This window comes from Girardinichthys multiradiatus, chromosome X (genome assembly GCF_021462225.1).
Source record: "Girardinichthys multiradiatus isolate DD_20200921_A chromosome X, DD_fGirMul_XY1, whole genome shotgun sequence".
NCBI classification, from domain to species: Eukaryota; Metazoa; Chordata; class Actinopteri; order Cyprinodontiformes; family Goodeidae; genus Girardinichthys; species Girardinichthys multiradiatus.
In genome coordinates, this window is record NC_061817.1 from 5,346,803 (window position 1) to 5,372,423 (window position 25,621).

The 25,621-nt window shown below is 41.0% G+C and overlaps 2 protein-coding genes across 3 annotated transcripts; one reads left to right on the forward strand and one right to left on the reverse strand.

Moving 5' to 3' along the window:
- Positions 1-3,174: 3,174 nt before the first annotated feature.
- Positions 3,175-14,019, forward strand: LOC124862855 (protein arginine N-methyltransferase 1-like). 2 transcript variants are annotated; one of them, XM_047357033.1, is made up of 10 exons: positions 3,175-3,288; positions 4,865-4,960; positions 5,064-5,219; positions 5,318-5,381; positions 5,457-5,599; positions 6,140-6,227; positions 10,267-10,382; positions 10,476-10,626; positions 12,381-12,502; positions 12,578-14,019. In XM_047357033.1, exons 1-10 carry the CDS (start codon positions 3,190-3,192, stop codon positions 12,659-12,661), a joined length of 1,119 nt encoding a protein of 372 aa, XP_047212989.1. In that variant the 5' UTR covers positions 3,175-3,189; the 3' UTR covers positions 12,662-14,019. The 2 variants fall into 2 exon arrangements, with proteins under 2 accessions (XP_047212989.1, XP_047212990.1); XM_047357034.1 differs by having other exon boundaries at positions 4,874-4,960.
- A 1,724-nt stretch (positions 14,020-15,743) lies between these two features.
- On the reverse strand, positions 15,744-24,792 carry LOC124862856 (protein phosphatase 1 regulatory subunit 35-like). Its single transcript, XM_047357035.1, has 7 exons — positions 24,537-24,792; positions 23,687-23,788; positions 20,670-20,910; positions 19,541-19,646; positions 19,058-19,173; positions 18,174-18,264; positions 15,744-16,570 (listed from the first exon to the last, which is right to left on the reverse strand). The coding sequence occupies exons 3-7, from the start codon at positions 20,907-20,909 to the stop codon at positions 16,263-16,265; spliced, it is 861 nt and encodes a 286-aa protein (XP_047212991.1). The 5' UTR covers position 20,910; positions 23,687-23,788; positions 24,537-24,792; the 3' UTR covers positions 15,744-16,262.
- Between the last annotated feature and the right edge of the window lie 829 nt (positions 24,793-25,621).

Consider the following 25,621-nt stretch of genomic DNA (forward strand, 5'->3'; position numbering starts at 1 on the left):
ACTGTTGTATTGCTCTTGCATCTTATACTGCTCTATATTTACTCTCACTCACTTAAAACTGTGCACATATATTTATATTATATTGTAGATATGTTTATACTGTTTAATTTGTACTGTATTGCACCGACTACGCCAAAACAAATTCCTTGTATGTCCAAAAACGTACTTGGCAATAAAGCTTTTCTGATTCTGATTCTGATTCTGATTCTGATGTGGCCTCTTTTCTCATCTAACAAGGGCAGCGCCTGTGAGTGGGCAGCAAAGCCTCGGTGACCCGTCCCCCCATTGTCTTGTGTCATGATGTATGTTTGGATGGGTTGTACTGGAATTATAATTTCCCCTCGGGGATCAATAAAGTATCTTTGAAATTGAATTGAATTGAATTAAAGTTCGAGGTGAGTAAAAGAAAAAACGGCCAAAAATTGGCCTTTGATCCAAAATGGGGGTATGCGTTTTAGGGCATACCCCCAAGATACTTTTTTTCGTGGTTTGAGAAGCTCTACCTGTGTGCCAAATTTCAGATCTCTACGACTTCTGGTTTGGCCTATCACGTTTGGGTGCGTGGCTAAGTGGTTTGACCACGCCCACATTAATGACAACTTTGGGTAAAATCGTGTGCAACGGAAAAAACAAACAATAAGAAATCCTACGATTACAATGGGCCCGAGCAAGAAGCCTTCTCGGGCCTAATTAAACACCTGGCAGAAAGTTTGCAAGCCCCACTGCCTATGTTTCTTTCTTTCGCGCTGCATGCTGGGGGTTGGTGGTGGAGCGTGTGGTGAGTGGACTGAGATTGAGAACTTATAACTTTGCTTTTTCTAGCTTTAATGTGTCTTTTGGGGTATTTGTCTTTGATTGGATTGTGTTGGTGAAGTTGATTTAAGAGTTACTGATTATTTTTCACGGAATGGAGTTTACAAAGCTTACGAGGCAACATGGTTTTAAGATCATACCTTGTTGTCCTAGCACTACTGTGTAGGAGTGTAGTTTGGCGGAGGGAGAAGTCGTTGGCTGTAGCAGCATTAAATCTGCTGCCCGGATGAACAGCGCAGTTGTTACTTTTGTTGATAGTGTGGAGAAGGCAAACAAAGTGATTGAAAAGGGTATTGTTGTAAATGATGTTTTTTGTCAGTTTCTCCGTTGAGTACACCTGCTAAAAAAGTGACAATTGCAAATGTTCTTCCGTTCATCAGTGATGAACTGCTGGTTAGAGAAATGTCATGGCACGGGAAAATTATTTCCCCGATCAGAAAAGCTGCCTTCGGGTTGCAAGTCACCGCTGTTAAAGCATGTTGTTTCACACAAAAGACAAGTCCTTATGATTCTGAATAAAAATAATGAAGACCTTAATTTAGTGTTCAATGTGCGGGTGGAGGACTTTGATTATGCCATTTATGTGATTTCGGGCACTTTGGTGTGTCTTGGTTTTCATTTTTTGGGTGGAGATTTTAACTGTACAGAAAATGATAAATTGGATAGGAATCATTTTGAACCTCATCCAGCTTCAAAAACTTGCTTAAAGCATTTAATAGATGCATTTTCAGTAGCTGATGTATGGAGAGAATTACATAATCAGGAAAGACAATATACATGGGCCAGAAGTACGAATAATTATTTTTCTGCAGCTTGGTTAGATAGAATATACAGTTTTAGATATAATCTTGGTATTTTCCAAGAGTGTGATATTCATCCTGTTAGTTTTTCTGATCATGCTTTGGTTTCTGCTAATGTTTTTATTGCCAATCTTAAACATAAGTCTGCTTTATTATTAGATGTTAATTTTACGAAGGCATTTAGTTTTTTCTGGAGAATTCACAGATCTAGAAAGAGGAGTTTAGATCTATAAGGCAGTGGTGGGATCGTGGTAAAACTGAAATTAAAGAATTCTGTCAACTGTACACTGTCAATGTTTCATCTGATTTAACCAAATCTATAAGAGATCTGGACTGAAATAGTGGAGCTGCAGGTTTCTGCACAATCCACAGGAGATCGAGGTTGTTTAGAAAACCTCAGGTCCAAAAAAGTTGCTTTGGTTGATTTGCTGGGCTCAAGGACACAGTTGGTTCGGTGTAGATTCCCGAAAGTTGCTTTGATGGACACTCCTACAAAGTTTTTCTTCTCATTGGAAAAAAAGAAAGGACAGAGCAAGTTCTTGCATGGTTTAAAATCGGCTGCCAAGGTTCTTTTGACTGAAGATGGGGACATCAGGCGGAGAGCAGCAGAATTTTATGCTGATCTATATAGCTCTGAATATGCTGAGGATGAACAATGTTTTGATCAACTCTGCAGTGGTCTTCCGATAGTTTCGGTGGCGTTCACCAAGGAGTTGGGAGAGCCTTTAGTTCTGGATGAGGTTCATGCTGCACTGCAAAGTATGGAAGGAGGGAAAGGACTTGGCATTGATGGACTTCCAAGTGAATTTTACAGGGCTTTCTGGTCGGACCTCTGCATCGACATCATTGAAGTTTTTTGAGGAGAACTTTGCTGAAGGACTTCTTCCTCAGAGCTGCAGGAGAGCAGTTCTCACATTGCTACCGAAGAAAGGTGATCCTCAGGACATTAAAAACTGGCGACCAGTCTCTCTGTTGTTTACAGACTACAAATTGTTGTCAAAAGCGCGCTGGCAAACAGATTGAAAAGGGTGATTGATCAGATTGTCCATCGAACACAAACTTACAGAGTGCCTGGCAGGTCTATGCTTGATAATATATCCCTAATTAGAGATATTTTGGAGGTCTCTGGCTCATTTGGTTGTATTGCTGGTTTGATTTCTTTGGACCAGGAAAACGCTTTTGACAGGGTTAAGCACCGTTACCTCTGGAAGGTTTTGGAAAGGTTTGGTTTCGGCCCTGAATTTATTGCCAAGATTATGGTTCTGTATGAAAACATTGAGAGTGTACTGAAAGTTAATGGCTGCTTGTGTAAACCTTTCAAGGTTACAAGAGGTGTTCGACAAGGTTGTTCTTTTTCTGGAATGTTGTATGCTTTTTCAATTGAACCAATGTTAAAGAATATTAGATCACATATTGATAACTATGCAAAAAAAATTATTTCTTTCTTTTTCTTTCTTTCTTTCTTTCTTTCTTTCTTTCTTTCTTTCTTTCTTTCTTTCTTTCTTTCTTTCTTTTTTTCTTTCTTTCTTTCTGAGCGGCGCACTGGCGGTAGGTGGCGGTAAGCTACTGGTAGAGGATGGGTGGGAGTCACTGGAGGCAAAGGGAAGTAGTCGAGGAAGAAGCCGACAACGTTCAGCTGAAGATCGAAATGGCCGCGCCAGCAGAGAGAATGGAGGTAAGATCCTAGCGGAGGAAACACGACAAACTGACTTTATCATCTCTGTGAGAGTCACTCACACTTTAACCGAGTCTACAACAGGATCAGCGGCATGTTGCTGGGCATCCACTTGGTTTTATATTTGGCGACGTAGTTATCAAGACACAACGCGTCCATTTTATCTTGGCGTCAACGTTTAATGATGCGTTTGCTCATTCATTACTGTCGCAGTTGAAAAAAATGAAAAAATCTTGTAAAAACCCAATTATGTATCGTTCACTGGATAATGTGAACACATGAGAAATGTAGCAATGAGTGTAGAGCGGGGGGGTTTTATCCGGCTATTGTGGTGCCTCAGCCGGTGGGACCGCATGGGCTCCAACGTGTTAGCATCTGTAGCTAGTTCAGATAGCTGCTCATAAAGAGATGCTGCGTTCATCTCTGCGAGGTGCACGTTGTTCCAAAGTCCCCGCACAACCACACAGAGCACATTTACTCCTATCTTGGGATTTAAGTTTGGGATCTAAATTTAGCTTTGCCGACTTTTCCACGGGATCTTTTTTAAACGTAACGTAAGTTCAGAGAAAAGTTTGCCGGTGCTCTAAGTTGCTGCTAGTGGCTGTACAAATCAGGCAAAGAGGTCTGAGAAAACCCCTGATTGTTAAAACAATGAGTCTTTGATGAAGGGTGGCGACGGTGTGAACCTATGCTCCAATATTTCACGTTTCCCTCTAATGTTACTTTGTTGGATATTGGATATAAAGCCGCTCCACAAGAGTTGCCTGTGGGAACAAAGGATTTAAATCAAAGAGCTTGAACTTTGATTCCCAGTTCATATCTCTGGGTTAAAAAGATAATTACAGCATATACAAGTAATGGGGACATTTTATTTTCCTTAAAGAAAAATGCTTATAACATTGAACCATTTGCCAGTATCAGGTTGGCTACCTGAGCAGATAGCCATACTTATTAACAAGTAAAGATCGACTGGTTAAAGTTGTTACTCTGTGAAAAAAAGAAAAATACTCTGCACAATAACTTCTGAAAACTACAACTGAAGTCTGTGTTTATTCTATATTTTTGCTTTAGTCTTTGTATCAAATTGAAAATAAATGCACTGTAATGACTAATAAGGCTATAAGACTATTGGATCTATAGAAGGTTTTGCGTTTTTTGGGTCAAGGATTGTCCCGTCTCTTGATGGACAGTCAATCAGATCCTGCGGCTCAGTGGCGGTGAAACGTTTTTGAGTAGTTTTTTGTTCCATAACCATTAGCACCTTTCAAACAATTCAGACTGTCTTACTGCGTCCAACCTCAGCAGCGATGGCAGGTGGTGAGACTTTTCTGCCTTTGTCATCACCATGTCCTGATAGTGTGTACAGAGTACCTTTGATCAGCTGACAGAAACATGTTTGAATTGAAATAAATAAATTGCTCAGAAATCTGTGTTTAACCGGTAAATGTTTATAAAATCCAGTGCTGATGCAGCGTCAGCCAAATAAAGATCAAAAGAATGAGCATTTGAAAGCAGCATCTAATGCTTTGACCCTTGCACTCTATTTCAGCCAATAACTGTGTTTGCCTTTGTTGAGGTTTCTCAGGGGGAGAGCTCAGTCAAACCTGCAGCTGAGGACATGACGTCAAAGGACTACTACTTTGACTCTTACGCCCACTTTGGAATCCATGAGGTGATTTTCTTTTGTTAGCTACCAAATGATAAGGTTTCCACTGATTTATGGTTTTCTTCTTTCAACTTGTGCTGATCTTGTTCCTCTGTTCCTTCCTCTGTAGGAGATGCTGAAAGACGAGGTTCGCACTCTGACTTACCGCAACTCCATGTTCCACAACAAGCACTTGTTTAAGGACAAGGTGGTTTTGGATGTCGGCAGTGGGACGGGTATCCTCTGCATGTTTGCTGCCAAAGCAGGGGCCAAGAAAGTTATAGGGGTAGATATTCAGCTCACCATCAACATTTTCAATAGGTCCTATCTCTCCAGATTAAACAGGTACCTGACTAACTGTATGTTTGTGATTTGTTTTTATAGATTGAGTGCAGTAGCATCTCAGACTATGCTGTGAAAATTGTCAAGGCCAACAACCTGGATGATGGTGAGTACATGGAGACCAGCAGGGGTCTGGCTTATGGGAGGATCGGGGATTACAAGTTGTCCCCTTTCTCTGCAGTTGTGACCATCATTAAGGGGAAGGTGGAGGAGGTGGAGCTGCCTGTGGAAGGAGTGGATATCATCATCTCGGAGTGGATGGGATACTGCCTCTTTTATGAGTCTATGCTCAATACAGTTATTTATGCCAGGGACAAATGGCTGGTGTGTATGGGGGGGGCTGATTGTGAGTTTTAACGCTTGTTTATGGCAGTGAACTAGGATGATGATCATATAGACATCACTATATCGTTATTTGAATTAATTGCAACATTATCAATGATTAGACCAGGCATGCTTCATTTTCTATGAAAACACACTGGGAGTGGCCTACCAACCAATCAGTGCTTCAAGACATGGATCCTTTAAAACCTGTTCTTCTGAGGAACTCCTGAGTAGAACAGGTTGTCTTTACGATATAAAGGAGCACTAAGCTGATATTTCATAAGTTGGTTAAAGCATTTAGTTTGTGAACATTTTACACTGTTGTATATGTATTTGTTTGTGTACTTATGGTAGAGTACGCCACCTGCTGGCATAAATAGGTAACTGCATTGGCATAAAACTACTAATCTTTTCTGACACTTCCAGTGTTTGTTAAATGCATCATTTAGAAATATGAGAACTCTGGTTTAGAAATGTTAGCAGTCTGTGGAACGTACTAACCTATGTGGGTTTTTTTGTTCTATTAAAACTCTCCAATAGAAACCAGATGGACTGATTTTCCCAGACAGAGCCACACTGTATGTCACTGCTATTGAAGACAGGCAGTACAAGGACTACAAAATCCACTGTGAGTAACTGCTTCCAACTTTATTTACTCATAATCAGGCCTTTGGTGGTGGCATTTGCATGTATTCTGTAAACCAACATCTACAGTGCCTTGCAAAAGTATTCATAACTATGTGCTATGTCACCACAAACTTCCAACATGATTTAGGCCATTCATCTGAACTGAGCCATGTACAGGACACAGCCAGCATGTGAAAGAAGCTGATCTGTCTAGATGAAACCACAAAGTAACCTTTTTGGTCTACGTGTGAAACACTACTTGTTTTGGTTAAACTGACATTGCACATCAATTTGAAGATATAATAATACAAGTAGCTACACCCTCTTAAAGATCAGCAAGTTTTAATTTCTAAGGAACATTTAACACTGGAACTGGAAGACATTAAAGATCCAAAATAAATTAACAGCCATAAACATAAATAAAATGAATTATGAAGTCAAAAAAATGATTAGGCCCAGACTGGGAGAACAGAATAAGAGCAGATGCCTCATCAGGCAATAAGTAAATCTGTAGCTACTTTAGTCTGGTGGATTCAACGCTTCAGTGATTGTGTTCTGTTGAGAAGACTGAGACGGTCTGCTAGTCGTTTGTTTTGTTTTTTTTTCCACCAGCTGGGAAAACTGCATTGGATGATTGTTTTTGTGCAGACTCATGTTGGTGGTATTTCCACGTTTTAGGGCTGCAACTAACAATTAGTTTGCTAATTGATTCATCTGTTGCCTATTTTTCCAACTGACCGATTTAATAATCAGAGAGCAATAGGCGCTTAATAGGAGATTTTTTATTTTATTTTTTTTACAGAATTTGTACCAGTGTCCGTTTTCCACTGGCTCAATTTGGACCTACAGGTCCTTCTCAAAATATTAGCATATTGTGATAAAGTTCATTATTTTCCATAATGTCATGATAAAAATTTAACATTCATATATTTTAGATTCATTGCACACTAACTGAAATATTTCAGGTCTTTCATTGTCTTAATACAGATGATTTTGGCATACAGCTCATGAAAACCCAAAATTCCTATCTCACAAAATTAGCATATCATTAAAAGGGTCTCTAAACGAGCTATGAACCTAATCATCTGAATCAATGAGTTAACTCTAAACACCTGCAAAAGATTCCTGAGGCCTTTAAAACTCCCAGCCTGGTTCATCACTCAAAACCCCAATCATGGGTAAGACTGCCGACCTGACTGCTGTCCAGAAGGCCACTATTGACACCCTCAAGCAAGAGGGTAAGACACACAAATAAATTTCTGAACGAATAGGCTGTTCCCAGAGTGCTGTATCAAGGCACCTCAGTGGGAAGTCTGTGGGAAGGAAAAAGTGTGGCAGAAAACGCTGCACAACGAGAAGAGGTGACCGGACCCTGAGGAAGATTGTGGAGAAGGGCCGATTCCAGACCTTGGGGGACCTGCGGAAGCAGTGGACTGAGTCTGGAGTAGAAACATCCAGAGCCACCGTGCACAGGCGTGTGCAGGAAATGGGCTACAGGTGCAGCATTTCCCAGACCTGGGCTACAGAGAAGCAGCACTGGACTGTTGCTCAGTGGTCCAAAGTACTTTTTTCGGATGAAAGCAAATTCTGCATGTCATTCGGAAATCAAGGTGCCAGAGTCTGGAGGAAGACTGGGGAGAAGGAAATGCCAAAATGCCAGAAGTCCAGTGTCAAGTACCCACAGTCAGTGATGGTCTGGGGTGCCGTGTCAGCTGCTGGTGTTGGTCCACTGTGTTTTATCAAGGGCAGGGTCAATGCAGCTAGCTATCAGGAGATTTTGGAGCAGTTCATGCTTCCATCTGCTGAAAAGCTTTATGGAGATGAAGATTTCATTTTTCAGCACGACCTGGCACCTGCTCACAGTGCCAAAACCACTGGTAAATGGTTTACTGACCATGGTATCACTGTGCTCAATTGGCCTGCCAACTCTCCTGACCTGAACCCCACAGAGAATCTGTGGGATATTGTGAAGAGAACGTTGAGAGACTCAAGACCTAACACTCTGGATGAGCTAAAGGCCGCTATCGAAGCATCCTGGGCCTCCATAAGACCTCAGCAGTGCCACAGGCTGATTGCCTCCATGCCACGCCGCATTGAAGCAGTCATTTCTACAAAAGGATTCCCGACCAAGTATTGAGTGCATAACTGTACATGATTATTTGAAGGTTGACGTTTTTTGTATTAAAAACACTTTTCTTTTATTGGTCGGATGAAATATGCTAATTTTGTGAGATAGGAATTTTGGGTTTTCATGAGCTGTATGCCACAATCATCCGTATTAAGACAATGAAAGACCTGAAATATTTCAGTTAGTGTGCAATGAATCTAAAATATATGAATGTTAAATTTTCATCATGACATTATGGAAAATAATGAACTTTATCACAATATGCTAATATTTTGAGAAGGACCTGTACTCAATTCTACTCGGCCCACTTTGTGAGGGTTTCTATTACTGTTTTTTTCGTACCAATACCTACTTTTTTGGTCCCTGCTCCTGAGAAGGTCTGACCCGGGGTGAGCAGGGACTACATGTGACGTGAACAGACTGCTGTTCACTGACTGGCCATGCGACCACGAAAAATGAGAATGTTTTTGCTGAGACAGTGCAGGGAACAGTTAATAAAACTCAAGAACAACTACAATAATTTTAAGGACCACAGTGTTTGATTACTACAAATCATAAAACATGAATATCCAACCTAAAACTAACTTCACAGCGGTCAGAAATCTCCGGTTTTGCGCTTTAACAACCTTGCCCTCATTATTGCCATGGCTGAGACAAAAACGTCCTCATAGGCTTCACCATCCAGACAGCAGCGTGCCTCCCAATTCCCAGTGGATCATTTTATACATGTAGAAACATATATAAGACATCTTTGCATATACATTAATGCAAACCTTATTGGTATTTAGTGGGTTTTTCTATTTATTTATATTATCATTTCATGCAGATAACTTTAATGTGATAATGTAACAGTTATGTTAATAGCCGCACAACGCACTGCCCAGACGGCTGGAGGCGGGGCTTCAAGCCATGGCTTCAGCTGTCAGTGGAAACACAACTGGTACCGTACTGAGTGGAGCGGAACCACGCTGGCTAAAACGAGCCAGTGGAAAAGGGGCGTAGGGGAAGCTAAAGCTATCCACCTGAGGAGTTCTGACTATTTACAGACAGAGGGTGGGGGGGTTACTTTGTTCTGCAGACCCGTCATGATATGACGCCGTTTATACCCACCCTTTGAAGCTGACATGATTTTAGAAAGCTTTACCGTTAACGGTCACACAGGGTCGAGGAAGCGGGAACAGAGTCGGCGCATGCGCTATAGCTGACATAAAAACCACACGGAGGGAGCCCAGGTGTCAGTCAAAGGACCGATAGACTCATTTATTATGAGCGTTTCAGCGTAGCGGTAACAACTTTCAGCGTAGCGGCCTCACTGTGTTCCAGCTGAGCCGCTGCTTCCCTACAGCTGAATAGCTTCAACGTCTTCAGGGTTTCTCTCCGTTAGAGGACAGACCTTTTAGTTCTTGTTTTATTGGTCAGACTTGTGTTCCTTCGGGTTTTATGTCAGGGTTGAAGCAGCTTGGCTGGATGCTATTTTTGCTGCCGTGAATGTAAGACACGTGCTCCTCCCTCAGAACACTGCATTTAATGACGACACATAGAAGTCGAACGTTACATTCGTAAACAGAACATTTAAACATTTCTATGGTTTTCCACAACTATAGTTCCCCCAGTAGAAACGGTTTATAATGCTGCCTACACCACACACTGAACCACATAAATCACTATTTGCAGCTGAGTTATCAGATGTAGGCAGCTCGCTGCAGGTCACAGTGTGATGGAATGACTGCTCAACACAGTGCCAAGCCTTCAGTGTGTTTAGGAGTTCGTCTCTGTAAGTTGCAGATGAATCTACCTGCCTTAGAAGTCAGCTTCCTGCTTTAGCGGCTTGTCTGTGAAGTATCATTGAAGTCACAACAGGTGAACAGCAGCCAGGACCACTAATGTTGACCTACGTCCTGCTTTCTTTCAGGGTGGGAGAATGTGTATGGGTTTGATATGTCCTGTATCAAGGAGGTGGCAATAAAGGAACCCCTGGTTGATGTGGTGGACCCCAAGCAGCTTGTCACCAACTCCTGTCTCATTAGAGTGAGTGGACAAGGAATGACACAGGGCCACATATAGGTTGTTCTGTGGATAGCAGAATATATGACTGGATATCTTTGTTCTGTGCGTGTTTAGGAGGTGGACATCTACACGGTGAAGGCGGAGGACCTGACCTTCACCTCACCATTTTGCCTGCAGGTGAAGAGGAATGACTACATCCACGCTCTGGTGACCTACTTCAACATCGAGTTCACTCGCTGCCACAAGAGGATCGGCTTCTCCACCAGTCAGTGTGCTTTTCACATACATGTATTAATACTCGGTTACACTGATTGTCAGTACTGATTTACTGTAAGCAACTTCATCTCTGGTTCAGACTGGGCATCTCGGTGTTAGAGGGACCAGTAGCACTAATTCAACGAAATATCTCTCCCTCTCATTGTTTCAGTTTGGTTCATAATCATACTTCCCATATTTTTCAGATGGGGTTCTGTTGAAAGGTTATGAGCATTAAATATTTTACCTGCAGTTAGGCATGGCTAGTATAAGACTTCTGTTGTATATAATCTAATTACTTCAATTTAAAAAAGAGAAGCAGTAGTTGTTCCAACCGTTGCTAAAGTAATCACATTATTACACCTACAGTAAAATCTATATCAGCGTTTTGTTCCTTTTGATAAGTGGACTAATTTTATGTAGAGCTTGGAGTTAAGTGCCTTGCCCAGAGGCACACTGACATGTGGCTAGGGCGGTAGCTGGGATCGAACCTGCAGCTTATTTTTTGTAAATTGACTTCTGTTCCCACAGTCCCACAGGAATGATGAAAACGGAGATGTCATGGAAAGATGAGGGATCACCACTGCGAAGTGTGGATGTTGGACCCTGGGATATGCTGTAGTATGCTGAGCAGCTCCAGTTGCCATCAGAGCTGCTGAACTAAAACGTCTTAGTTATCAATACCTTAATGATTAACATGTGCACCTGCCATCCTTTGATATTTTGCATAGGAACAGATTGGACCTAACACATTCCATGACAGAAAAAGACTGAAAGCTTAAAACACTAAAACTTTGTTGAACTTGGTTCAGCGTTCTGCCTGAATGAGCTCCGGTTCCCTCAGATTGGTATTCTGTTGCAGGGAACTCCATTCCCTACCTGACTTTTCGAGTAGGAAATGACCGAAACGAGTGAAGGAATAAAATGATCTGCTGTAGCAGCCTCATCAGATGAAATTCTTCCATAGAAAATTGTTTCCTTTTAAAAACCTTTACTTCTGAGCTTCCTCTGACTTTCTAAATGCCAAGAAAGAAGGCCGAAGAATGTCGTCGTTCCATGAGTGACTGGAGAGTGTCCAGGAAACTATGGAGATCATCTGGTAAACCTAATCTGCAGCCCTGACTTTCTTCTGATGGTTTTACAGCAAGCAACGATGACGCAAACACTAAACTTAACTGAGGGTAGGGCCAGTGACCTAAAAGCCAAATAACCCCAGTAATGGTCCTATTAGTGGAACTGTTCGGACTACAACATATAAACCTGCCATGTTCAGAACTAAAGATGCCTTTTGGATAAAAGGTGAGACGTCTTCAAGAAACAAGAGAAGTCGTCTAGTTACCTTCACCTTAAGTCACATCCTGGATGGCAGAGAATCAAAGCCAGTGTATTCCTCTGACTTCATTTATAAACACCTCATTGATTCTGAGGACTTTCTGTGTTCTTCCTGAAGTAACAAAATCCACAATGAATTAACGGCAGGGCTTAGGTGCTTATTTATGGTGCATTCACAATTGGAAAAAAGCATTTTTGGAGTTTTCAGCTAGAAGGTCATATAGATCAGGACAAGTCAAGTGAAAAATTGTCTCAATCCAGTCACCGACTATGTACACATCTCTACCATCAGAATGGTGTTGATCCAGGTCCTTGTAGTACAACTTCATTTGTTTATTTGCAGCTGTGATTTGACTTGTTTCAGATTTTAGGTAATAGCTTGAGATCATTATTCGTAAGTAAGATGCACATGTTTTATTTTGTTTTTTCCAGGCCCAGAGTCTCCCTATACCCACTGGAAGCAGACAGTTTTTTACCTGGATGACTACCTGACGGTGAAGACCGGAGAGGAGATCTTTGGCACCCTCAGCATGAAGCCAAACGTCAAGAACAATGTAAGCAGATGAAGCAGGTCCTGTTCACTTCCTTACACGTTGTCTTTCTGGTTCTGACCCGTTTTCTCTCTGCAGAGGGACCTGGACTTTGCTGTCGACGTGGATTTCAGGGGTCAGCTGTGTGAGGTGTCAAAGACTTTGGAGTACAGGATGCGTTAGGAAGCCCTCCCCTGTCTTTGTGTTGGTCTTTATTAGCAGACAGTATACAGCTTAACTAGGTTAACTGGAAGGGTGTTCTCTAGTTGAAGCTCCCTTGCAGCGACCTTTTAAAGACATGTTGTTTTTGTTCATAGTTTCAGTATTTCCAACATTTCCACATCTTTAAGTTTAGAGTACATTGGTGTGGTGATTCCTTGTGCAGTAGCCACTCTAAGCCTGGTATTTAGGCTCAGCATCTTACTGGGTTCTGCTTCCAGACTCTTGTAGTTTGCACATGCAAGATTTACATCCATACAAACACAGCCCAACTGATAATAAGATGTTCCTCAGCAGCCTACAGGCTTGTTACAGTTTGCAACAGTTCAAAGTGAGAAGTAGTCGTCCAAAAGCAAACGGCTGGAAGTTGAGGCCAAAATAAAGTTGAATTTTCTTTTCTATTTTTTTGTATCTTTTTTTGGCTGAAGCTCTTTTTAACAAATAAAGTGAATAAAAAGTTGGTTCTCCTCACTTTCAAATCGTTCGTGATCTTCTAAAAAATTCTCTGTTTCAACATGATGCACCAATCAGTTTTCTGTGAGGCATGCCCTGCCAGTCCTTATTTGGACCAATTTCACTTTTGTTTTCTGGAGGTATTTTTCAATCCAACATAATGAGGGAATGCAGAGGTTTACGTGTCAATTCAAATGTGTTGAACCTTTGAATGTTACTAAAACCAAAAAGGCCATCAATGTACCTGCTGCTGCTGGATGCGTTTATAAGCTGAAAATGGAGGGTAGTGCATCATTAATACTCAGCTTTAGTCAACACACACCAAGATGGCTTCTAACCTCCAAAACGTAAACGTACGACACAATTTTCTTATTTTTTTATGTATGAACTATAATAAAGATGGTTTTTTTGGATTCCATGAGATAAAGCTGCCCATCAGTGATTTTTAAGAGCCTGTGAAAGCTATTTTACTGGAGGTGTCTTGTAGGTTTACACCTGAGCTGCTTGGAGATGCATGTTATGTCCTGCTCCACTATAGGTTCTGAACTCTTCTGCATCATGGCAGGAAGCTTTTTAGACTTCCTGTAACTGCTTACTGTCATTCCTAGATATTGAGAAAAACCTTTAGATATGTGAATGGAAATGGGTGGACTACCATGTTCAGAAACTGCCTGTTTAAATGAGAACATGCAAACAGTCGATGGGTGTGCTAAGTTTGTTAAAGTTGAATATACTTGTAATCTGGTTTGTTTCCTAACCATTTCAGAACTTGGCAAAATAAATTCTGTAATCTGACATTTTCCTCAGCCATGGTCTGTTAGGTTTGTTGTACCTTCGTTTCAACATTTCAATAAACCTCAGCAAAAACATGACTGTGTGTGTTCATGTTTTTACCTGGTTTTATCTCTGGATGACTTTAAACAGAAAATAAGGATGTTTTTTGACCCAAGCTGTAGGGTTGTGCAGAGAGCAACATAAAAAAAAATCCTTTATTGGTACTTTTAAAAGGGTTGATCTAAAAACAATGTAAAACTGATGCTATATTTTGTGCCTAAACCTTTTGCTTATGATTGAGCATTAAATACACAAGCATGAGATTCTGTGTGATCACGCTGAGGAGTAAATACTAGTTTAATGGTATTTGCAAAGAAATTGACTACTACTAAAAACAGGATTTGATTCCTTATGTTTTTAGAGGAAAGAGCATGAAATCCCACTTCTGCTAAAATAACATCAGTTTTACAATATTTACAATGGCAGAGCTTGTCCTTTTTTTAACATTTTGTTAGATTACAACCATAACGTTTTGTGTGTTTTATTGTGATTTTATGTGAAAGACAAACACAAAATTGTGGAAGAAAAATGATCCCAAGGTTTCAAAATATTCTTTTAATTAGTCCCATTTAAACTGATGCCCTCAACTGCCTTTAGAAGTCACCTAATTAATAAACAGCCAAGCTGTGTGTAATTGAATTTGCGCTAGAGTTACCGTTTCTGGCCACAGATGTTTCTTGGAGAACCTTGGTGAACAAACACGCAGAAAGGTTGTGAAGAAGTCTTGTTTTTACATGAACTTTTCATTTTCCAGCAAGAAAAGCCAAAACAGAAAAGCCTTGTTGCCTAGGTGTGCCAGGGCACATCTACTTTACAAAAATAATATCTCATATGGGTCGAAATGAAATCCTAATTGCGTGATTGACTTTTATAAAGACTGCACCTGTTGTCAAAGTAGACATGCCGTGTTAATGAAATAACCTATTTTTGTATGACCTTCAACTATTTGGATTATTCAAGTGGGCGGGTGTGAATTTGTCACCTGGAGATAGATTGTAATTAAAGTGGTGAATACGGCACAAAGCTCACAACATTTGGCACTCGAGAGCAGGGCAGGTAGCCTTGGCACCTGAAGGATGCAACACCCATGGAAGACAGACACCAGGCGCCCCACAGAGCAGCTATTCACTCGTTACTGTTCTTTCATCTTATTGCCTTCAAAACTGGTTCAGAGTCTGTTTAGCTGTGTTTCTCTCCTAGATGAAGCCACTGAAAGAGTAACTACTGCTCCTTTAGCATAAACTTGTTACTTTTCTAACATATGAAGTACTCCTGGATCCAGTGATTCTGCGTTTTTTCTGTTTCAGACCCCCAGTTCGTCATGGCAGATAGCTGGGATAACTGGATAGACCACTAGCACTAATGAGCTATTGCATACAAGTGCATAGGAGCATGTATTTAACCCTGCATAAAATGCTGAACAGCAGACCAATACCTGTGCCTCAGTGGACGCTAGCATTTAAGGGTCCTGCCATTGAACAGCTGCAAACAGAATTTAAAGCTGATATGGAACAATTAACTGCTATACGTCCCACGGAGCGGATCGTCTTTCTAGGAAGCACACCGGTCTACTGCTACAAAATTTTAAAGTATGCATAGCATGCATGGACCCAGCAGATTGCATCGAGTCACTGACTTGCAGCATTCCCTCCTGGATGAGCATGTGTGGACAGTGGCTTGCATTGTGTTGTTGACTTTGCAGCAATCCCCCATATAGAGCATGCATGTAGCGACAGTGGAAAGAAAAACTGAACAGGTCTTGTCTTATCTTAAAATTTATTTTATTAGATTTAACACTAGAAAAACAGTTAAATGTACATAATGAGAATAGTTTAGAAATACCACAACCCTTCTTTAGACCTTGTGTTAATGAGCCTTCTATAGACATCAAAAAACTAATCTTAAATCCTTCAACACAGAATATTACAAATAATTACAGCACACAGTTCTTATGTAACATCCCATCTCCACCTCTTAACCCACTGTTTATCATGTGCCTGCAGCTGCTAATCCAAAAATGAGGTCTTCATACTCTTGGAATATGTGGCAAAGATGTGTTGAGCAAACCATCTGCATAATTGTTCCATGTTCAGTACTTGCTGAATTTCTTGTTTTAATAATAAATAACTATAATCAGAACTGATTGGCCCCGAGGCTAACTGCAGGACTGAAAATCCTACCAGACCCCTCTGAGACAACATAAAGAATAAATATGTAAATACTTTAAGGGCAAACTAATCTCCATTAAAGAAACGAATGAAAATCTCTGATGTGTTTGTCATGGTGTGGCCTCCCAGCATCTCTGTCTTCTGTATAGGTCAAAGGTGGAGTAAGCGGTGCATGCTACTGGAGAAGGTTTGCACAGAGCTGGCTCCTCCTCTTGTGGGATGGGCGTCTGCCTGAACAGGTCAGGGGGGGTGAAAAACTTGAGGGTGGGGCCCTCTGCTGTGTTGTTGTCATAGCAGCAGGAAGGTGGTGGGGCCAGCATCAGCCTGGCCTGCAGCACCTGGCTGAGCAACTCATCCTCCTGCACGTTGACGCTAACCAGAGAGTTAAAGAGGTGCTGAGAGCGAGAGACATTCACCACTGAAGAGAGAGAGAGAAAACACAAGCATCTAAATACTCATCCCTTCAATCTATACCTTACCCAGGCACCAAGAGAAATGCATAAGGTCCCTGAGATACACATGTGTGTGTAATGTCCCTTTTCCACTGGCTTGATTTAGCCCCACTCCACTCTATTTTCGCTCGCTAAGCGAGCATTACTATTTTTTCAGTACCTACTTTTTTGGTGCCAGCTCCTAAGCAGGTACGACTCGGGCTGAGAAGAACCTACGTGACGTGAAAGACTGCTGTTCACTGATTGGACATGAGACCAAGAAAAATTTGAAGGTTTTTGCTGAGGTAGTGCAGGGAAAAGTTAATAAAACTCAAGAGCGACTACAATAATATTAAGGACCACAATGGCCGGAGCGGGTCAAACCGAAATATAATTTTACATTTTATATTTGCAAATCAAAAAACATGCCTGAAGGTTGAAAGAAAAGACAAAGGACACATCAGTTTCTGAATTGTACACAAGTAGGAGGCGCCGTATTTAATATCCTAAACCAGATCATAACACTTAAAATCAACTGTTCAGACGCACAAATATTTTCCCAAAATACCACCATGAAACAGCGTGTTTGGTTTTGAAGTTTATTAACAGTCCTTTAGCGTACCAGCGTCTGCAGGAGGAGGGAGCAGGCAGAGAGCAGCTGGGCGTAATCAGACTGCCTGCATCGGATCAAACGGGAGGACGAGTCCGCTGAATCCAAGGAGCACAAATATCCAATATCCAACCTAACTAACTTCACCACAGTCAAAAGTCTGCAGTTTTGTGCTTTAAAGTCTTATTCCTCGTCATTGCTATGGCTGAGACAAAAACTTCCTCATTGAGCCCAAAATTGTACTTCAGGCAAACTCTGCAGCATTACCAGTCCTGACAGCGGCGTCTCTTCCCTCTGCTTCTCCTGCCACATCATAATCCCTGAGCCTTATTTTATAAATTCTGGCTGGATTGTGGTCCAGATAATTATCTCAATGGATCATTTTATACATGAAAAAAACTGATATAAGACATTTTTGCATGTGCAAAATTACAAACATTATTAGTACGTAGTTTATTTACAGGGGTGTACCAATCGATCAGCAGGCCGATTCATCGGCCCCAAGTTTCCCACTGTCCCCTTTTTACTGTGCTGTGAGAGGCCTGCCCACCAGGTCACGTCTGCGGTTTACAACTGTTGACAACATAAGATTGGAACACTGAAGATGTGTTGTGACATTATGACACCTGAAAGTGTCAGTTATAAAAAAAATCGGTATTGGCCAAAATCGGAATCAGCATATTGGGATTTTTGAAGATCGGTAATTGGCCAGAAAACTGCAATCGGTGCACCCATATTTATTGATGTTTTTATTTTCTATTTATGTTTTTATCGTTTCACGTAGATTACTTTAATGCGACAATGTCACATAGAAAGGTTAATAGCGCCACAGCACATTATACTGACAGCTGGAGGCTGGGCTTCAGCTGCCATAGCTCCAGCTGTCAGTACTTCCATGGTACCGTACAGAGTAGAGAGAAACCAAGTGGAGTGGAGCCGCACCGCCTAAAACGAGCCAGTGAAAACGGGGCGTAGGTTACCTTCAGTAGCTCTGGCATTAATCAGGGTCTTCGTTCTCTCTGATTTCTGTAGAGTCTCCTGAAGGGCTTTCTGGGAATTAAACTCTGTCTCCTGTGGGATAAGGAACAGGCCCACATGGTTATCTGCTCAGTATTGAACATGTCTGGCATATTTGTGGATCAGGAGGGACAAGGACCACAAAATGAATGCTGAGAAACTGCCAGGCAGATCTATGGTGTCTTGCAAGAGTATTTGTATATATTTTAGCATATGGGTCAATACTTTGTAGAACCGCCTTTCTACAGTTCCAGCTCCATGTCTTTTGGAGTATGTCTCTACCAGGAGAGTGTCTGTGAACATAGTCTTGCCATAGATTTCCAGTTGGATTTATGTCTGGGCTTTGATCAGGCATTCTAATACATTCTGCTTTGATCTAAATCCCTCCACTCTTTCTCTGGCTGCATGTTTAGGGTGGTTGTCCTGCTGGAAGGTGAAACTCCACCCCAGTCTGTAGTCTTCTGCAGCCTCTAACAGGTTTTCCTCCAGGATATTCCTGGATTTAGATCAATCTATCTTCCCATCAACTCTGACCAGCTTTCCTGTATCTGCTGAAAAATAGCAGCCCACAGTATCAATTCAGACTATTATTCAAATTGGTAAAAAAATAACTCCTAGGTTCTAGGATTTCCTTTTCAGTTCTCTATTAAAGTCGGATTTGTGCTGTGCACAGCAATTGGCTGGGCTGTTGCTACGACCAACTGTATGTACTTTCTTTCATACTCAACTTTTGCAAAGCACTGTAGACTTATTTCTTAAATGGATTAAATGAGCAGATCAGATGCACAGCCAGTTGAAATGAATCATCTTTGTGGAAATTCGAAGGAAAATGAAGCAAAGTGTGAACCTGCAGTGACTGAAGCTCCACCTTGAGGGCCAGGGTGGAGTTAAGTTCTGCATTCTCCAGACAGCATGGGTCCTGGACAAATGCTGCAGGAGGAGTATCCACAGAACATCTTCCAACTCAACACAGAAAAGAAAGAGACAGATTAGAGTTGCAGCAGTGGTCCTGACATTTCAAACTCTGCTCAGAGGGACAATTTCCAGCCTGATTTAATGTCCAACATTACAATTAAAAAAACATTGTGATGTTTTAATGTGAAATTCATTGATTAGGCATTTTAAAACTTTTTAATATATCTATTTATAAATGTATTGGTTAATTAAATACTATTTTTTAACCCATAAATACAGGTCAAACTGAAACACTATTTGAAGCTGAACAGTTTTTCATCCACTTTATTCATACCTTAAGTAATGTGACATAAATATAATAAGCTGTTTAATGAAACCTACAAATTACACTAAATTATTTAAACCCTGTAGTTACCATGGTGATGTCCTGAACTTCTTCTTTGACCTTTAATAGGCTGCTGATGAGGAACAATATGTGGTTCGGGTGTCACTGTGACAGCCACCGGCTCTTCAAAATGCACCTGTACAAGAACGTGGAAACATACACACAAGTTAGCATCATATTGCTGTCTCCCTCTCTCTCTCACACACTCAGACTATATTTATATTTTCTTTGGCTTCCACAGATGATGATCACCCTTGAAACTTAGGTGTATTTTATGCAATGTTAGGCCAACAAAAGTTGTACTGGAACCGGATGAAAAATTATACTTTTCAGAATTTTTAGACCTATACAAATCCGAGACTGGTTTGCATTTGTATTCAGCCCCCTTTATCTGATGCCCCTAACTGAAAACTAGCTGCAGACATCCCGCTCTGACCACCTTTCCATTCTCTGCTGAACAAGAGATCCCCACAGCATGATGCTGCCACCATAGTGAATGTTCAGGGTGATGTGCAATGCTAGTTTTTTTTTGCCACACAAACTGTGTTGCATGTAGGCCAGAAAGAAATCTCAGTCTCATCTGAGCAGATCAAATTTTTGCCATGTGCCCAATATGACTTATGGAAAACTTTGACCAGGATTTCTCATGGTTTTCTTCTTGCTTTCACACAATACCTGCACTTACCCTGAGAATTCATCACACCCTGGCCGTCTTTATTTAATAATTAGGTGACTTCTCCAACCAGTCGGCTGCGCTGCACTGGATTTTATTTAGGGATATCAGAAGAAAATGGGCTAAACATAAATGCATGTCCCTCTTTTCAGATTTTTATTTTAAAAAACTTTAAAACACTTCTAATTCACAATTATGGACTAATTTGTGTTGGTCTATCAAATAAAATCCCAGTAAAACATTAAAGTTTGTGTTTGAAACATGAGAAAGAATAGAAAAAGGTCAGTGGGTGCGGCCACTGCATGTCGTCGTCAGAGACCAAGGTATGCTTTCTGGGAGTCCATTTAACGCTAATAGGCCCATCTGGTGAAGTATGTATGGGTCTTTGAAATGGTTTGCAACATGCTACAATGTCAAATTTCTCTTGTGGGAGCTGTCCCAGGATCAGTATGAAGGTGTGGGTAATGGTTTGATGCTCAGTGCTACCTTTGTTTTCCTCTTTTTCCCAGCCTGTCCTCGCGGGCGGGGCCTCGGCTGGGGTTGGGCCCTCTGTTGACTCTGCTTTGGCTGACGGGGATTCTGTTGCATGCGGTCAGTCTTTGAGGCAGGGCTAAGAGTGACTGACAGGTCGAGTTCAGGGCAGTGCGCCACACAGGAGGGAGAAGGGAGGGGGACGGGAATGGGGCTGGGAGATGGGGGAGGAGAGTTGAGGATGGAGAAACTCATCCTAAAAAGGTAAACAACACAAGGAGAGCTGGTTTTGAAGATGATCAGAGTAAGCCTCCAGTAAGCTGCAGCTGGGTTTGGTTGCTATTTCTAGATGGATTGAAAGCAGAGGAGATCCTATTTGTGTTATACGTGCATGATGCTGATATAAGAGGCCACTGCCATCAGCAACAACTCTCTCTATGAACAAATTGCTGAGCCCAGTGTTTCCTAGCAAGACATTGTTGAGTTTGATTATTTCTCAGAAACATGCTGACACACTGGAGAATCCTAGGGACCAGCCATTCACGTGATGTAAAGAAAAACATGGTTTCGAGCAGCACTCCTACAATCTGTTGTCCTTGAGGTCATCTGTCCATCCTATCAGGACTGAAACCGGGCCAGAACAAACAACCTGACTTCTCGGTAGGTTGCTGCTCTCCATAGAGAAAAAGAAACTTCTGGTATCCTTTATGTGTTCAGAAGTAAAGGCTCCTGATCTACTTCATCTTTGTTCAGATTTCCAACCTCCTGGGTTGCTCCAATTTATCCACTATAAAATCCTGTTATTTTCTAGACTTAATTTTCTAAATTTTGCTATAATCTTTCCAAGACAGTAAGGCCCAGAATTTTGTTTAGTTTGGTTTTATTATCTGTTACTTTCCACAGATCATGAGACAACACTGCTGGCTTTCCATTCAGCAGATCTCCTAAATCATTTTTGATGATTAAGAACGTCTGTCACAAATTCCAAAAGATAGGAATTTTGATGGAAAACCAGTTTGAGAATCTTGGATTTAATTTAAAACCTAGATGTTAAAGGATCCAGACATTAAACTTGATGACCATACAGTTAAACTGGAATCTAGTCAAACAGACAAGCATAACTAAAAAAAAACAAAATGATTAAAATAATGGACAAAACCTCAAGCTGTCATGTGAGAAACCAACAACAGAATGTTATCATCGTCGAGGTAGAAATCAATATAAAAATTCCATTTGTTTTGCCAGATATTGTGGTTTTTACTATTACATAAAATATGCAAATTTTATTCAAAATTTCATTTCTCTACATAAATCCACTTTTCTAAAATCAAATTCTGTACTTTTCAAGACTTTGTAGGAACCTTGAACTACATCTCCTGAAATAATACCTCATGCTTTACTCTGATGAGAAATCCAAAAAACAAGAAGGATAGTTAGTTGAAGAGCAATATTGTATTATGGCATACATATACAAGCCCAATACAAGTGATATTAAAGAATTTTATTTGACCCTATTAATATACAGTATAAATATTTAATAATAATATTTTGGGGGTAGGGTAGGGCCCTCCCCAGATGACAGAGTTCCTCATCCGATGGCCTACAGAGGAAGCTCATCTGAGCCGCTTGGATCTGGCATCTTGTTTCGGTTATGATCCATATCTCATGGCCCAAAGTGAGGGTCGGAACATGAATATAGGAGTAAATCGAGAGCTTTGCTTGCTTCACCACAACAGACTGAATCAGTGCCCGCCAACACACACTGGGAACAAACTGGACTTTGTGCTGAGAATGTGGACACAGCTCTTGCTTTGGGCATACAAGGATTAAACAGCCCTTAAACGCCACCCAGATGTCCTACACCCTGGCAGCAATGGTGCTGTCCCTGATCTCCATGCAACACTGAAGAGGCGTGACAACATAACAACCCCACGGTGTTCAGAGCCTTCATGATCTCAGGCTGAATTTCCTCCACACCTAGGACAATGCCACCTCAGTTTTAACTACCTCAGTGACCTCTGACACAGTGATGGAATCGTCTTCTCCAATTCATGAGTTGTGATGTAAAAATCTCAATAAACTCTAGTTAGGACTGATGATGACTATTTCCACCACAAATACCTTAGTGTTATAGGGCAGGTGTTTTAATTGGAATCAAGTAGCTCCTAAAGCAATTCTGGCGTCTGAAAACAGCCTCTCATGTTGGATGAGCCTATTACTTCCTTTACTCTTTGTAATCTTAATGTTTATATTCATTTGAAATATTTCACAGTTCTTCTGTAGATATTTGGAGACCAATGAAGCTCCTAATACATTTCCTCCGTTGCTGCCTCATATCATGCCCACTGTAAACACACGATGAGGATCATGTCTGTTAACCTGACTCCTGAAAATAATTTGGAGAAGGGCCGTCAAAGGTCATTAACTCATCAGCAGGACCGGTATCTGCTCCTTTGTGCGTGGATGAACAGGATGAGTACTGCCAGGGTCCTACAAAGTGACCTCCAGAGGGCCACTGGTGTGAATGTCTCTGACCAAACCATTAAAAACCAACTTCATGAGGGGTTTTCTGAGGGCCCGACGACCTCTAGTAGGCCCTGTGACCACTACCCCACACCATGGACCACGACTGCCATTTACCAGAGAACACAATAGTCTGGTTCGGTCCTGGTTCTTTTCACAGATGAATGCAGGTTCACTCTGAGCTCATGTGACAGACGTGAAACAGCCTGGAGAAGCTGTGGTGAATGTTATGCTGTCTGCAATGTCGTTAAGCATGATCGGTTTGATGGTGGGTCAGTGTTGGTCTGGGGAGGCATATCCATGGAGGGGTGGGGGGGAGGCAGAGCTGTACAGGTTAACAACGGCACCCTGACTGCCATTTGGTACCGGGATCCAATCCTTAGACCCTTGTTAAATGGTAAATGGACTGAATTTAATTAGTGCTTTTCTAGTTATACTGACCACTGAAAGTGGTTCTACTGAGAACCATGTTGAGTTGCTGCAATGACATCTCAGCAAATTGTACTTGCCTGATGCATCAATTTTTCAGTTTTCTGTGACTTCAGATTAAGCAGACAGGTGGGACAATCCGTCTGAAGGAAAAGTTTTAGTCTTGGCTCCACAAATCTGACCTGAAGAGTGGCAAGAAGAAAGCAAAAATTAATGTGGAGGGCACAGCAAACATGTGAAAGAATGTCTCAATTCAAGTTTCTGGCCTACATACAAAGCACTATGGTGTAAATACATACACTATGGTGTAAATCTGGTACTACAAATCCCCACTATAACACACCATTGCCTGGGTGAAACATGGTCAAGGCAGCATCATGCTGTGGGTCTGTTTTTCTTTAGCAGGAACATGTAAGCTAGTTAGAGTTGATTGGAATAAGAAATACAGGCCAATCCTGGCAGAATACCTGATGGCTGAGGAAGTTATATCGTGCAAACCATGTTTGATTTTCCTTCCACGTCACAATTATTCACTACTTTGTGTTGGTCTGTCAGACCTCCAATATAATACACACAAATCCAACTCTAACATCACCAGATGACATCAGGTTTATAAAGTATGCCGTGAATACTCTAGCAAAGGACTGACCACAGAATCAGTCTGATCTCGGTAACCATAGCAACCTCCTCACAGTTAGCTTTAAGAGGCTATGACAGTTAGCATAAACCAGCCGTCAGTCTCGGAGCCTCAACTGAATAATACTTTAAACAGTGTATTGATAATTACGCCAGTAAACTGGTAGTAGTTATGACAGGTTTGAATAACATTCTCTTAGTTCGTGTTCAGCTCTAAATTTAATCCAGCATGTGTTAGCTGGTTTATTTCGATCAGCGATGAATCATAGTAATCTCCGACATAAGTGTTTTTACCTTCTGACGTTTCAGATGGGATCCCAGAGGTAATATGCGGCTCTGCAGGGAGATATCCGCTCTCTGTTCAAGTCTTCTTCTTCTTTTCTTCTTCTGTTATTGTTGGTGGTTGACAACTACCGTAAAGGTACATTACCACCACCTACGGGACCGGACTGTGGAACAATAAATGAACAGCAAAGTTACACGCCAGTAATACATAATCCAGTTTGATGTGCGTCATTCAATCCCACGTTTCTTATTCAAAGCCATGAAATCAATTTCTTTTTTGCTTTTCCACACCCGTTTTTTTGGTTTTTACCAACATCATTTTCTTCCTGACCGGCAGCTGGAACACCCCGGCCAACGTAGTAACACAGATACATTTTGTGCAACATAATTCAGAAATCACATTTTTTATTTATAACTTTCCAAGATCCAAATGAACAGAAAATGATCGAAAAGGTCTCACAAAGTTTCAGGTCCAAGTAGTAAAACCTGAGGTTTTTGCTGACAATGACTTCAGAATCCAATATGTCTGCCTTGTGAATTAAACTTGCTGACAGTACTGTTATAAAAGTGAAACGTTTATGCTTCTGACAGTTGAAAAAACAAACAGGTAACAAACTTTAAACAGGTATTAAACATACTTTTTATGAAGCCCAAATTTCTGAATTAAAATGTTTTCATTGTTCTGATTCTTATCTAAATGTCGAGTTTTCAGCTGTAAGCAGAACATCATTATTAACGGAAATAAAGGCTTAAAAACATAAGTCTGCAAGGAATTCATCTATATAAAACGTTTTATTTAAGTGAAGTGAGTTTCTGAAACAAATGAACTTTTCAATAATATTCTCAACTATTAAATGGGTCTGTAGTAGGTAGTCACTGGACAAATCTCAGTGCCTGATTCAATTCATAATGGAGGTTCTCAAAATTAGGTGCCTGTACATTTTTTTTAAGTTTGATGTAACACACATACATGTAGCAGAACACCTCATCTTTTAGGCTGTTCATGCTTTTTAGCTCTACATCACAGTTGAGTCCTTATTTACCTTACAAATAATCAATACTATTTATTCCAGAATTTCTGCTTGGCCCTACTA